The sequence below is a fragment of the Helicoverpa zea genome, chromosome 19, assembly GCF_022581195.2.
Source record: "Helicoverpa zea isolate HzStark_Cry1AcR chromosome 19, ilHelZeax1.1, whole genome shotgun sequence".
NCBI classification, from domain to species: Eukaryota; Metazoa; Arthropoda; class Insecta; order Lepidoptera; family Noctuidae; genus Helicoverpa; species Helicoverpa zea.
This window is the reverse complement of record NC_061470.1, coordinates 1997298-2012110: the sequence shown is the minus strand read 5'-3', so window position 1 is coordinate 2012110 and position 14813 is coordinate 1997298. Positions and strand designations below refer to the sequence as shown.

Genomic DNA, 14813 nt, shown 5'->3' with positions numbered 1-14813 from the left:
AGAGTGATTTTCATTTCGATAATACCTTAAAAAGCACCCCACGCTTTTTTTAAATATATTTTTTTGTATTCACACTATTCTTAATTTATATTCATTGAAATTTTGAACACTATTTTCTTAATTTATATTTATTTTCTATTTTTTAGTTCGGTTTTCTATAAAAAGCGTGTTTTTTAGTTTTTTTTTAAACTATTATTTATTTTCTACTTTTTAGTTTTTTTGTTTAAAGCTTTTCAGTGATACGAATAGTTGTCACTATCCATACAAGTGGGAAGTTCTCATCAATACAAAGAATATAAGTCCAAACGAGGTATTTTACATATTCAGTTGTCAAGTTCCCTCGACTTTCTCTGGTCTCCATCATCAGGTCAGCTCCCAACCTTCACTGTTGCATAGATCCTGTCAATACAAATAATTTAAGCCCAAACACGAGGTAGTTTACATATTCAGTTGTCGAGTTCCCTCGACTTTCTCTGGTCTCCATCATCAGGTCAGCTCCAAACCTTCACTGTTACAAAGGTCTTGTCAATACAAATAATTTAAGCCCAAACACGAGGTAGTTTACATATTCAGTTGTCCAGTTCCCTGGACCCTCTCTGGTCTCCATCATCAGGTCAGCTCCAAATCTTCACAGTTGAATAGTGCTTTTAGGCGTACACCTGAGTGTCAAGTTTTTACCCTATGTATGCCTACAACTTTCGAAGGTTGCCCTCGATTTCTCAGGGTTTCCATCATCAGATCCTGACCTGATGACTATGGGACCAACTGGCAGCTATTCCGAGTCGAACAAAAAAAGAATCACGTAAATCGGTCTATAAACCTCGGAGTAATCGATGTGTATGTGTAACCTCCTCCTTTTTGGGAAGTCGGTTAAAAATGGAATAATTTTATCAAATTAGTGTATTGTCATCGGTCCTCAATAAATCTACAAAGTTTGAACGAAATCTGGCCGTTTAAAGTGGATCAAAATCGCGCCCAAAGAAGTCGGTTACAAACCTACAAACATACAAACATACAGGTGAAGCTAATAAAAAGCGTGTAATAAAGAAGGCAGAATGTATAATTAGGTACAAAAGGGTTACCCCTTTTACTGAGTGTGTGAGATGTGGCAGAGGACTTTGTTTTATTTGTAGTGCTAATAAAGGCTATATGCGAAATACGCGCTTATCTCAAGATTCGGCCAGATCCGATTAGAAAATTTATTCCAGTGCTAGACAGCCCATTTATCGAGTAAGACTATAGGCTACTTTTATCCGGGTTCATGCAGAAGTTCCCACGTGATGCAGTTACCACCGCTGGCAGAAGCTAGTCCCAAATATGTGGCGTTAAAATTCTTAATTCCTAACAACCTACTTCTACTCATGTTAAGTTTCATATCTTGTTTAATATTTTCTATGTTAAATTACACTCAAGTATCAAGACTATTCGTCGTAGTATACAATATGCTCGCCATAATTCAAGTCCAGTCTCCAGAGAGTATCACATCGCCCCGTGTTTGCATCGGATCAGTATCAAAATAGTGGCTGTGCGGTAAACTGTTTGTCGTGCATAATAGAGTTCAAGTATCAAGGTATTGCCGAAATGCTTCGGTGTAGTGTCATCTTTTATTTGGGGCTGTGTTTTTTACAAGGTAAGTGGGATTTTAAAGCTTTTGTAAACTCATCATCCTCCGAGCCTTTTTCCCAACTATGTTGGGGTCGGCTTTTGTAAACTTTAAAGCTGTATCTATCCCTGTAATCCATAGTAATTATAATAAAGATGCTGAACCGATTGAAATTATTTTCACCAGTAGAAGACCACATAATTCGTGATTGTACATTTTATATGGTAACGGAAAGTGGTTCTCTCGGGAATTAAAGCATTTTCAAGCCAGCAGACCCAGAAATTGTCTATCCCCAACGACGCGATGTCGCAAATTCGCAAACCCACAAACCATAATTTTAATCTTTAAAATATAGCATAGATATAGAAGTATAAATAATATGTATATAGGTAATTAAAGTAGGCCATTGGAACATTCAAACTTACCTTTAACACCCATGGAGAACAAAATGACTAGCGGAGATGCCATTACGGAAAATCTCCTAAGAAAGTAGCGCGCCAAAAAGCGCGGTTGCGGAGGACGAAGAACGTTACTGTCTCTGCCCTTATGCGTCTTCTTTGGACCCGCCTATTTTTTGTAATACCAAAAATCGTCCTTATTAGTTCACTCGTAACTGAACGTTTTGGTCATGCCAACCATAAGTATTTGACCTAGAAAAAGGCGCGTGACCTACCTGCACTATAGCATCTCCATCTTTCTTTACTCCGTGCTTACACCTCAATCATGAAATTAATGTGCTCTTGACTTTCTCGTGGTAATGAGCAAGCAAGTATGAATTAATTGTGTGAGTATATAATTTTATAGCTAATGTAAAGTCAACTTCAGGTCGGTGGTAATAGTTTTATAGGAAAATCGTACTTACTACTATTGAGTTAAGGTGCATGACAGTTACCACTAATGTGCAGTTTACTGTACATATGTAAGTAGCTAATGGAGTCATGTAGGTATTAGAAAAGCTCCGTTAACCTTATTGATCAGCGATCAGCGGTCGCATTGCATTAGTCCCATATATTTTGATACTTTGGTCCGATACCGTAATCGTGCAGCTATAGGTACAACTTGATCATCATCTCCCGAGCCTTTTCCCAACTATATTGGGGTCGGCGTCCAGTCTAACTGAATTCAGCTGAGTACCAGTGCTTTACAAGGAGCGACTGCCTATCTGATCTCCTCAACCTAGTTACCCGGGCAAACCAATATCTCTTGGTAAGACTGGTGTCAGACTTACTACCTTCTGACTACCCGTAACGACTGCCAAGGATCTTAGCTAGGTACAATTAATAAAGTACACTTCTCGTCGAAGATTTTTTATGGTGGCTCGCAATGCGGAGATTCGTAAGGAATCCCTGACCACGAAACTTGTTTTCAATTCACCATTAAGTTTTGTAAGAACTATAACGTTTATATCTTCTTCTTAATCACCAATTTGTTTCAGTGCACACCCAATTCTACAACTTCAACATCCTAACTAGAGTCATCCAGGGTGTACCGACTCAGATAGAACGGTACCCCATCCTTGCACAGCTGTTGCTTGATGCATGGGGCACTCAGGAGTTCGTGCAGCACTGCGCAGGAGTCATTCTGACGTCACGCCATGTGCTGTCAGCCGCGCACTGCTTCCAAAATAACGATCATACTGGCAGAAAGTAAGATGTGTTTTGTGCTTTTGTCAGAAACAAATTAAAATTAAAAAACTATCCTCCGAGCCTTTTTCCCAACTATGTTGGGGTCGGCTTCCAGTCTAACTGGATTTAGCTGAGTACCAGTGCTTTACAAGAAGCGACTGCCTATCTGACCTCCTCAACCCAGATACCCGGGCAACCCAATACCCCTTGGTTAGACTGGTGTCAGACTTACTGGCTTCTGACTACCTGTAACGACTGCCAAGGATGTTCAATGACAGCCTTGACCTACAGTTTAACGTGCTGGCCATCCGAAACATATAAATTATTTTTTAATTAAAAAAATTAAAATGACTATATTAAACAGGTACTTCAAGTCATGTCATGAAGTTATTTTTTGAAGGCTTAAACTCAAAATATCAACTTGCCAAGTATCATGACCAGTCACGATTTTTTTATCTTTGCATTGCAGTTACACACACCCAAAATACTGGAAGCTTCGTGTTGGCTCATCATACCGTTCTGGGGGTGGGGTACTCCATAATTTGAAGACCATCATACCCCATCGTGGTTTCGACAAATACTTCTATACAAACGACATAGCGATCGTAGTGGTATCCAAGCCTTTTGCATTCAATACAAATGTTAAACAAGGCACGATTATCAAGCAAGGAGTCGAGATTAAACCTGATTCTCTTTGCACTTTGGTCGGATGGGGGGTTTTAGAGGTTAGTATTTTATTCCTACCAGATAGATATCGTTACTAAAACGTTACTAAGTAAAGAAATAAAATCATGCCAATTTTTCCTGTTTGGCTAAAATATTTTTATCTTCTTAATTTAATATTCTAAATAATAAAACGACGTACGAACCCCTATTTAAGCCCTCAAGCTTCTTACTTTGCGACCGAATCAGCGAGATAGCCAATGCTTATTACTTTCACCGATATGGGTTCAGTATTCTACTATAGAAATTAAACGTAATTGAACTATTGTTTCTACTATAGGCACCTAAATTACCACCGGCCGAATGCAGCAAACAACTTAAAACTGCCAGTGAAATGTCCGAATGCCAGGTGTGTTAACTCGCAAAGTGTACTCAAGCAGCCTTACAGCCTTATAAAGACAAGTTTCTGATTTGATAGCTTAGCAATCCCACTTTGTTTATCTCAGCTCGCCTATCCGTTAATATAATAATAATATTTTTATTCAGCCCAATTATTTATTTTTGTTCCAGCCTGATGGCCCACAGCCAGATCAATTACAACACACAAATCTCTTCACAATAGACCAGCACATTTGTGCGATGCGGTACAATACAATAGGCGCAGTCATTCAAGACTCCATGATGTGCGCTGGACGAGTGGACACTGGAGGCCCTGATGGCTGTTTCGGAGACTCCGGGGGCCCTTTACTATACAAAGGCCTAGTCGCAGGCATAGTGTCTTTCGGCTATTCCTGTGGACACCGCTACTTTCCCGGTGTTTATACGAAAGTCTCACATTACACCAACTGGGTTTTAAAAACTGTTAGTAGTAATAAATAATTAAGTTATTTTTATGTACTCGTCTTTTATTTATAAATGTATTATCAGCATCATCCTCCGAGCCTTTTCCCAATCATGTTGGGGTCGGCTTCCAGTTTAACCGGATTCAGCTGAGTACCTTTGATTATATACTGAGTACCAGTGCTTTCAATCAACCAAGTTACCCGGGCAACCCGATACCCCTTGGTTAGACTGGTGTCAGACTTACTGGCTTCTGACTACCCGTAACGACTGCCAAGGATGTTCAATGACAGCCCAGTACTAATTATCAGCATTATAATCGTCATTTATTTATTTTCAAACATATAATTTACATTTTTAAATATTAAATATAAAAATAAAAAACATTTAAAAATATAAAAAATAGGTTGCCACCGATATCGGGCACAGGGTCCAAGGTACCGGTGGTTAGGGTCCCAGAGACAGAAACCTCCTCACAATATGTGCCGTATCAAGGAGTACTGCCTTCTGAATCAGTCCCGTGATCCAGCCGCCCAACGAGAGCCTCCTGAGGTGTTCGTCGAGGCTCTTGGCTATTAAACCATTGGCCGTAACGACAATCGGCACAACAACAGCCGTGTCGACACTCCACATGGCGACAACCTCGTGCGCTAAGTCGAGATACTTTATTTGTTTCTCTTTCTCATCAGCATTATAATATTATTATGGTATAGATTTTTTCGATCGATCGTGCCTTTTCAAATATTACTGATTCCTTTTTTGAAGGGTTGCAACACAAAATACAACTGTCGCGTTTCTGTCAGTGTCACTGTCATTTTATTTCGTGATCTTTGAATTTTTGAAACTCTCAAGAGTTTATCGATTTTTCTTATTACTGAAGAATTTAACGTGTACCTGCGTTAAATTTTATAAAAGCATATATTTAACAAAACATATAATGGGCAAAAAAGGTGTCATTCCATTTGTTAAAGATTTTTATTACGATCCTTTCAAGTGGTGAGTAATTATAACCTCTTTTTCAAAATGTGGTATTGCGTGCTATGTAAACTTTTGATTAAGATTCATTTATTGCATTATGAAAACGCCAGACCTAGTTTACAAGTTCTAAATAAAATCCATAGAATATTTGGACAGTGGGTCGTCTTAGGGGCCCGAATATATACTATTATTAAAAAAATAATTGTTTCATGAACAATTCTAAACAGAATCATTTTCTATTCAGTTTTAACTGTCCATTGTATTTGTATACTTGCTAAGCTTGAGCTCGAGTATATGCCTACTATACAAGTATTGCAAATCTTAAGTCAAAGTTAAACTTGTAAATCATAGCAAATTAATAACAATATGCAGTTTTATCAGCTCAATCAATTATTAAGAATTTTATATTCCTGGGCAAACTTTGTATAAAAGCTGATTGATACTGACTAAAACTTAGTATTCAAAGTTCTACAACTTTCAATAAGTTGAACAAGTATTGAGCAAATGAAACAGAAAATCTTCCCTGCTCACTCATTCTTATTTAATCTTTACTGTATTTATTTGTATTGGATGAGTGTTAAGATATCAATTCATATTTGTGTAAGTAAATATGTAGATATATCTATCAAACAAAAGGGTATTTTAAAATGTTGCAGTTAATAATAATCAGCTCTTCTACACATTATACAGCAGGAACATAATTTGTAAACATGCTTTTGCAAAACTTTCACACAAACATCTACTAGAACAAAAATGACCATTAACTTTGAGACGTACAGGCAAGCATGCAAATTGTAGGAACAAGTATACACTTTGCCTAACTGCCTACCGTATAATCTTTTCCTTCATGTCTCAGTCCATCCTAAGGCTGTCAGGAAGAGATTGCTCTCAGCGATAAGACCGCCCATTATGTCACCTACTATAATTAGACTTAAGATCCAAAATGTAACAATTGGTGTACCTAATAAAGTATATCTACATAATATATCTACAGGCACATAAATAATTGCATGATTCAAATTATTTACTCAACTCTCTTGTTAATTATGTTATATACTATACATATTATTGTAATGCTGTACTGTATTTATTTACAGTAACAGCTTTATAAATACAACAGCACATTTAACTGACCAGTTTATCACTCACCGATAAGTTTATCTGTAATTGTTTTATAAACAGACTAAATTGTATGTATTATGTACTAGCAGCAAAAAAACAGTAAAAAAGTAAAACAAAAATAATAATTTGTACATAACTTTTTGCACAAAATATAAGGCTAAAGTATATTCTACATAAAAAATGCCATAAATGGTGATTTGATATAACTAGAAGCTACATTTTTAACACACTTATTAATTAACATGCTGCCTACCCTATACAAAATAAGGATGGGGGCAGGAAAAGTTTTCTAGATTACCTAAAAAAACGTTATTTCCAATAAATAGTTCAAAGAATAACAATTTCAATAATAAAAATAAGCTCCCAAAAAGAAAAAAAATACCAAAATATCTTGAGATAAGAATCTTTACGCTCATAATTTTAGCAGTTTATTACCCCCTAAAGGTGACCAAACAAGATACTTAGCGCCAAAAAAAATATAAAAAAGTTCACTGACTTATTTTTTATCTGTACTCAAACATTATTTTTTTATCTTCAGGTCACTTGTGAAGAGCGTGGGTGTATTCGCAATCGGCGTAGTGATCGCGAGCGAGTGCGCAGGCCTAGAAATAATGCCCGCCATGCCACAATAAACAGCAAAAATTCCAATAATTTCTCTCAATAAGTTTAATAAGTTTACAATAAAGCAAGATGTTAAATTATTTATTGTTATTTTGTCTCTTTGGAGCCAGTGTTTGTCAGCAAAAGAGGCCGAATATCGTTTTGGTGTTGACGGATGATCAAGATGTAGTTTTGGGTGGTATGGTTAGTACAGTGATAGAGATGTGCAAATAAATGAATTAGGAATATTGTGTTGTTTTATTTATTTATTATTTCAGACGCCTATGGCGAATGTGAGGCGGTTTATTGGGAATGAGGGCGTCACTTTCGCTAATTCGGTAAGTTTGCTTAAATTAATTGAAACTCATATCAATAACGTTAGGTCGTCCACCTTACGCATATAAATGGGTGTTTATTACACAATCCTGATAGTAAATCTTCGAAATAAAATGATGTGGAAATACTACTACTTCATAGTTTTTCTATTTGCTAGGTCACCAATGTGCACAGCGTAATAAAATGTTCATAACCATCGGTTTAAGTGCCAATAAATTCTTAAGCAATAAAGCTCTGGAGGGCATTGATAATATGGCTAGGTATACCGTAGGTTGGTGGCCTCACAAATTCAGTATCATAATAGAAAAACCTATAGACAGCTCCAAAACATTTAGATTACTAACGGGCAAATGATCTTTTGAATTGATCATCGTCGATAAGAATAGGTACATAATTTTGAAAAGAGAAGCCAAGTTAGTTGCATTGTGATAGTTACCAACCTGAGACCAGACCAAAGAGAAGTTGACCCAAGTAACTAAAAACTAAAACTTTCAGTATGTGACATCCCCGATATGCTGTCCAAGCCGAGCGAGTTTGCTGACAGGCCTTTACGTCCACAATCATATGACTGTAAACAACAGCATGCGTGGAGGCTGTTATGGGCATTACTGGCGTAACACCTTGCAGAAGGAAACCTTCAACTATTTGCTCAAAGAGGCTGGATATAAGACTTTTTACGCTGGCAAGTATTTGAATGAGGTAAGTTGTTTTTGTTAGTTGGTAACACTTTTTGGTGTTGCTATGCTTGGTTCTTTATTACATCACTTTATTTACCTACCTAAAAATTACTGATCGATTAACGAAAAAAGGTTTATTTATTTATCTCTAAAAATAATGAAGAGAGAACACCAACGAGATGAACATCCTAGATCCCATATAAAATCGGAGTAGTTAGCAATCGCTGTAGCCGAATATGGCAGTGGGACTGTATGTATAAAAATATCATTAAAAGGTAGGTAGTGCAACTAATATAAATACCTAGTTGTAAAAGTCATCAATGCTACACACTGATACACTAAAGATGCAACATAAGACGACCCACTGACCAACATTTTTTTTTTTGTTTGTTCGTAGTCTAAAGGCTAAATTTTTCACTGGTGGGCTAAGTTCCCCCAGGGTGCAACCGCGGGGAACGGGTAGTGAGACATACCAATAAATAAATACCGAAAATATTACATTTCCAGTACGGCGCCGTAGAAGCCGGCGGTCCCGAAGCCGTGCCCCCCGGCTGGTCGGAGTGGCGCGGGCTGGTCGGCAACTCAGTCTACTACAACTATACTATATCTAATAATGGAGTGCCCACTGCTTCTACTGACCAGTACCTTACTGATGTTATTGTGAGTAGCACTCTTTAGATACCTATTTAAAAACCAAAAATCATTTAATCAAACTTTTACACTAGCAGATTTTCCGACCGACAGATTGATCGTTTGTTTCACTTGGTTTTTCTAAGCGCGTCAAGAATGCGCTAGTGTGAAAACGCCAAAATTTTTATTTACCCTTCTTCATTCCCGTACTACCTAGGTACTCTACACTACTGTAAATAATTGAAACCTTGTTCCCATACAAATAAAGACTACTTTCCTTCACAGCGCGACCTAAACGTGATCTTTATAGTCTCACTACTACACTACGATTACAAACCTTATATCCTTAAAAATGAAGTCCATTTTCCTTCACAACGCGACCTTCACAGTCTCCCTACACTACTCTAAACAATAACGAACCTCATGTAATACAAATAAAGTCCATTATCCTTCACCGCGTGACCTTCCTAGAGCCTCACTACTTCACTACTCTAAGCAATTACAAACCTTGTTCGCATACAAATAAAGTCTACTTTCCTTCACAGCGTGACTTTACAAACCTTATGTCCATACAAATAAAGCCCACTTTCCTTTACAGCGCGACCTAAGCGTGACGTTCATAGAGTCTCAGACTGAAGACACACCATTCCTCATGGTGCTGGCTCCCCCCGCACCGCACCAGCCCTTCACCCCCGCGCCCAGACATACCGGCTCGTACCGGAATGTGACTGCTGTGAGGGGGCCCAACTTCAATGTTAAAGCTGAGGTATTTTATTATTTAATTATATATTTTTGTAGCTTACAATTGCTGAAAAATGTGGGATGTATTTATGCAAGAAAAGATAAAGGAGTATCCGGTGGAAGAAAAAATCTTTATTCTCTTATAATTAGTCTGTATACCTACACCGGTACTTTTTATCGTTTTAATCCGTTAAATAAAAAAGTAACGTTAAGAAAATTTTCAAGACCTATCAAGGATTTAGATGGAACTGAAATTCAAATGAAGCTGGACATGGGATTCAGCTTAAAATTTTAAATTTATTTCAACCTATAACTGATCTGATGATGAAGTCATAATGCCGTCAAAGTAAAAACTCTGGAACTTTTCATTAAAGTTTAGTTATTAGACTTCACCTCCAAGATAATCACTTAAATAAAGTTTTCTTACCCTTTTTTCATTTTTGTAGGACAAACACTGGCTCCTACGCATGCCGCCCTCCCCTCTACCCGATACCATGCTCCCAGAACTGGACCGAGTCTACCGGTCTCGTTGGGAGAGTCTACTGTCAGTAGACGAGATGGTGGCCGACGTGGTAGCCGCGTTAGACAAGCAGAATGTGTTGGCAGACACTTATGTACTGTTCACGTCTGATAACGGATATCATGTGGGTGAGTTGGTCTGTTTGTGGGTGAGTTGGTCTATTTGTAAGTGAGTTGGTCTATTTGTAGGTGAGTTGGTCTATTTGTAAGTGATTTGGTCTACTTGAAACACAAGCTATATGGGTGACTTGGTCTGTCTCAGTTATTTGCTGTGTGAGTGAGTTGGTCTATCTGACACGCGTGCTATGTGAATGAGTTGGTCCATTCTTATACGTGATGTTACGTGGGTGAGTTTGTCTATAGGCTAGATGTAATATATAGCTACAGTTCACGTTGGGAGAGTCTACTGGCAGTAGACGAGATGGTGGCCGACGTGGTAGCCGCGTTAGACAAGCAGAACGTGCTGGCAGACACTTATGTACTGTACACGTCTGATAACGGATATCATATGGGTGAGTTGGTCTGTTTGTGGGTGAGTCGGTCTATTTGTGGGTGAGTCGGTCTATTTGTGGGTGAGTTGGTCTGTTAAACATTATATATGAAGGTGAGTTGGTCTATATCTTAGACACGTGAATATGAGTGGGTTGGTCTATCTGAAACGCGTGATATGTGAATAAGTTGGTCCATTATTACAAGTGATGTTATGTTGGTGAGATGGTCTATAGGTTAGATATAATATATAGCTACCGCTCACGTTGGGAGAGTCTACTGGCAGTAGACGAGATGGTGGCCGACGTGGTAGCCGCGTTAGACAAGCAGAACGTGCTGGCAGACACTTATGTACTGTTCACGTCTGATAACGGATATCATGTGGGTGAGTTGGTCTATTTGTAGGTGAGCTGGACTATGTGTGGGTGAGCTGGACTATGTGTGGGTGAGCTGGACTATGTGTGGGTGAGCTGGACTATGTGTGGGTGAGTTGGTCTATGTGTGGGTGAGTTGGACTATGTGTGGGTGAGCTGGTCTGTTAAACATGATATATGAAGGTGAGTTGATCTATATCTTAGACACGTGAATATGGGTGAGTTGGTCTATCTGACACGCGTGCTATATGGATGAGTTGGTCCATTGTTACACATGTTATTATGTGGGTGATTTGGTCTATAGGCTAGATGTAATATATAGCTACCGGTCACGTTGGGAGAGTCTACTGTCAGTAGACGAGATGGTGGCCGACGTGGTAGCCGCGTTAGACAAGCAGAACGTGTTAGCAGACACTTATGTACTGTTCACGTCTGATAACGGATATCATGTGGGTGAGTTGGTCTATGTGTGGGTGAGTCGGTCTGTTAAACATGATATATGAAGTGAGTTGGTCTATCCGACACATTTGCTATATGGATGAGTTGGTCCATTCTTACAAAATCAAAAGTCATTTATTCAAAGTAGGCTGAAAATCAACACTTTTTGAACGTCAAATCTACAAAAGACAGCCCCCAAAACGCCCGCCCTTCACCACTTCCTATGTGTTTTTGCTGGGAAGAAGAAGTGGTGGAACAAACTCCCCAGACACGCGATGTTATGTGGGTGAGATGGTCTATAGGTTAGATATAATATATAGCTACCGGTCTCGTTATGAGAGTCTACTGGCAGTAGACGAGATGGTGGCCGACGTGGTAGCCGCGTTAGACAAGCAGAACGTGCTGGCAGACACTTATGTACTGTACACGTCTAATAACGGATATCATGTGGGTGAGTTGGTCTAGTCAAGCAGTACGTAAGTGAGTGGTTGGCGACATTCCTCTTCCACTCGGTAAAAATAATATTAGGTTCAAATATGGGCTTAATTGTATTGCTCTTTAGGTATACATTACATTACAACGCCAATCGACTCTTTATTTTTTTGCTTCTGTCATTAAAAATCTGATTGTAATCTAAATTCAAGATGGTGAAAACCTAATGCCATATTGAACTGGTAGTGCCACAACAAAAAATATATAGAGTGGGATATAATTAAATTGTTACTGAATTTTTGTACATTATCAATTCTATTACTCATGATACACTCGTTGGAACCGTGCAACTTACTTAGGAAAAAAAATATAGGCCTATTTGAGTTTGAATTTGATTTAAAAGAACAATTTTCACTCCCCAGGTCAATTCTCCCAAGTATACGACAAACGCCAACCCTACGAGTCTGACATCAAAGTGCCCCTCGTTATCCGGGGGCCGGGCATCGCCCCCAACTCCTCAAGCACAGAGCCGGTGCTGAACATAGATATCGCCCCCACTATACTGAAGATGGCTGGGTTAACGCCCCCAGCGCATATGGATGGACGGCCTATTGATTTGAATGGAAACGGGAAGAGTGACAGGTAAGTTTGAGACTTTAAGTATCTTTATTAAGCTAAAATCCCATCCTGGCAATTGCATACTTATATGTTTAACTCCTTCTCCATGTGAGAGGAGGCCTGTGCCCAGCAGTGGGACGATAAAAAGGCTGTAACAGTAACAGTATGTGTTTAACTCCACAATAAAAAAATCTTCAAGCAAAACATTTACTTTTTACCTCCAAATCTTTATTTTGATGTTAAATTCCCTACTACACTTTATAGCCACTGTGTTATGACCGCTTTTGCTAACATGACCTTTATGTTTTTGTATTTCAGTCCTAGTATCCGGCCATCAAAATTATGATTTTTACAATCGAATTTCTTATGAAACACTTTCCTCATTATTTTATCCGTGTACCTAATAATAATATGGTTGTGCAGATACATGTTGGTGGAGTACCACGGTGAAGGTCGTTACGGCTCCGTCGACGATGCGTGTCCTTGGAAATACGACGCCAGTCGATTAGCTGTGAGTATGGATTTGTATAAAGTCAAGGGTTTTTCTTTCATTTTTTTTCAATGTACAAATATACACATATTTACATAAATAAACACCGAATTTTTTTCATATAGACCTACAACAGGTGCTTACGAAACATCAAGAACTAGGTCCATGGTTACAAGGTCTTTTGGAGAAGGACTCCATAGACACAGACACTCTTTTCAAAACAGTTGTGTTTATAATATTTGACTTCGAGAAAATTATACAATGCAAGTTGTTTGAATTAGAAAATTACATTACCTATCTATATTCGCAGGAATGTTACCCACAATACGAGTGCAAATGTCAGGACGCTCGCAACAACTCGTACGCGTGTGTGCGACACTTCGACACGCGGACTAACATGAAATACTGCGAGTTCGCTGATTATGAGGTTACTACTGACTTTATAATTTTCTTGTCTTCCTTTATCTATCCCAGTTTTTTTTTTTACGTTCATTCCAATTCTGCATACAATATATTAAGAAAACTCTGTACCTACCCGTGAAGGTTTTAATAGGTATTTACTTAAGGTTCCCTTTATGTCACATATGCCCGGACTTGCCTGAGTAAAAAAAGATTCCGACTTTGAAATAATTCATGAAATGACTAAAGTCCATGCACCATATCTGTTTTCGTAATTTCTTTCCCACTCTATTAATCATGAGTTAAGTGGTTACCGTGAATTTCAATGGTATATTCCAGGCAATCTATGTAGGGATATATGTATTTTAGGGCAAATATGAACTCTGCCCATTAACCTGTCTTTATATTATACGAATTCTAACACCTGTTTCGTTTTTACAGAATTTCGTGGAAATCTACGACTTATCCCGCGACGTGCACGAGCTGCACAACGCGCTGCCCCGCACGCTGCCGGCGGTGCGCGCGTGGTACAGCCGCGCGCTGTCGCGCCTGCTGCAGTGTGCCGGCGACACGTGCGCACTGACGCAGTCACTGAGTCTAACTTAATATATTGTGCACTAGATTAATTTGGTGTTTTATTTCATATACCTATAGTAACTTTTCCTCAAAGTTTTACCCATCTTAAAACACGTTACAATCGTTGGTGTTGCCATAATGAGTTCTTCATTACGTCACTATATTTAAATACTAGCTGTTTTGCCCTATGGTTTTGCCTCACCCGCATAAGACAATTGTCCCACCAACGACGAAAAAACGACTAACTATCGACTATTTCCTCACTCAAGAAACGTACAATAGATATAAGTACTTTCCAAGTGAACAAAAGAGATGCATATACAAATAGTTGATCGCTAACTGTTCACACTGCCGGCGAGCACTCGCTTCACTAGTTTGTCACTGAGCGACAAAAGCTATGAAAGATAACACTCGCCAAACGATTAGAACTCACGCCGAGTGAGCAACCAGTGGTCATTTCTCTACAGTGCGTATCTAGAAGTACGCGTTTTTTTTTATTTACTATGAATATCGAAAAATCATTTGAATTATCATTGTTATCTAGTTCAGACGACGATGACGATGAATTCTGCGAGTAATCGCCCGCCTAACTCGCGCACTCGCTTATAGCCGAGCTACACAAATATCGGAACTACGCACTCGCTCCCCGCGTCTCGCTAACTC

General features: G+C 38.7%; 2 protein-coding genes across 3 annotated transcripts; both read left to right on the top strand.

Annotated features, from left to right (window-relative positions):
• Nucleotides 1-3028: 3028 nt before the first annotated feature.
• On the top strand, nucleotides 3029-4784 carry LOC124639696 (trypsin, alkaline A-like; the record flags this gene model as incomplete). Its single annotated transcript, XM_047177145.1, has 4 exons — nucleotides 3029-3249; nucleotides 3698-3953; nucleotides 4232-4300; nucleotides 4462-4784. Coding segments are annotated over 4 exons (855 nt in total), but the record flags the coding sequence as incomplete, so codon positions are not given.
• A 729-nt stretch (nucleotides 4785-5513) lies between these two features.
• Nucleotides 5514-14200, top strand: LOC124639572 (N-acetylglucosamine-6-sulfatase-like). 2 transcript variants are annotated; one of them, XM_047177003.1, is made up of 12 exons: nucleotides 5514-5727; nucleotides 7370-7635; nucleotides 7710-7769; nucleotides 8263-8466; nucleotides 8952-9104; nucleotides 9673-9840; nucleotides 10262-10375; nucleotides 11563-11650; nucleotides 12490-12709; nucleotides 13109-13196; nucleotides 13486-13602; nucleotides 14016-14200. In XM_047177003.1, the coding sequence occupies exons 2-12, from the start codon at nucleotides 7522-7524 to the stop codon at nucleotides 14178-14180; spliced, it is 1491 nt and encodes a 496-aa protein (XP_047032959.1). In that variant the 5' UTR covers nucleotides 5514-5727; nucleotides 7370-7521; the 3' UTR covers nucleotides 14181-14200. The 2 variants fall into 2 exon arrangements, with proteins under 2 accessions (XP_047032959.1, XP_047032960.1); XM_047177004.1 differs by lacking the exon at nucleotides 11563-11650 and having other exon boundaries at nucleotides 10262-10463.
• Nucleotides 14201-14813: the final 613 nt, after the last annotated feature.

Coding starts and splice junctions, on each gene's coding strand:
- LOC124639572 (XM_047177003.1), top strand. CDS start 7,522: ATGTTAAATTATTTATTGTTATTTTGTCTCTTTGGAGCCAGTGTTTGT. Junction 8,467..8,951: donor CTGGCAAGTATTTGAATGAG/GTAAGTTGTTTT, acceptor TTACATTTCCAG/TACGGCGCCGTAGAAGCCGG. Junction 9,105..9,672: donor AGTACCTTACTGATGTTATT/GTGAGTAGCACT, acceptor TTTCCTTTACAG/CGCGACCTAAGCGTGACGTT.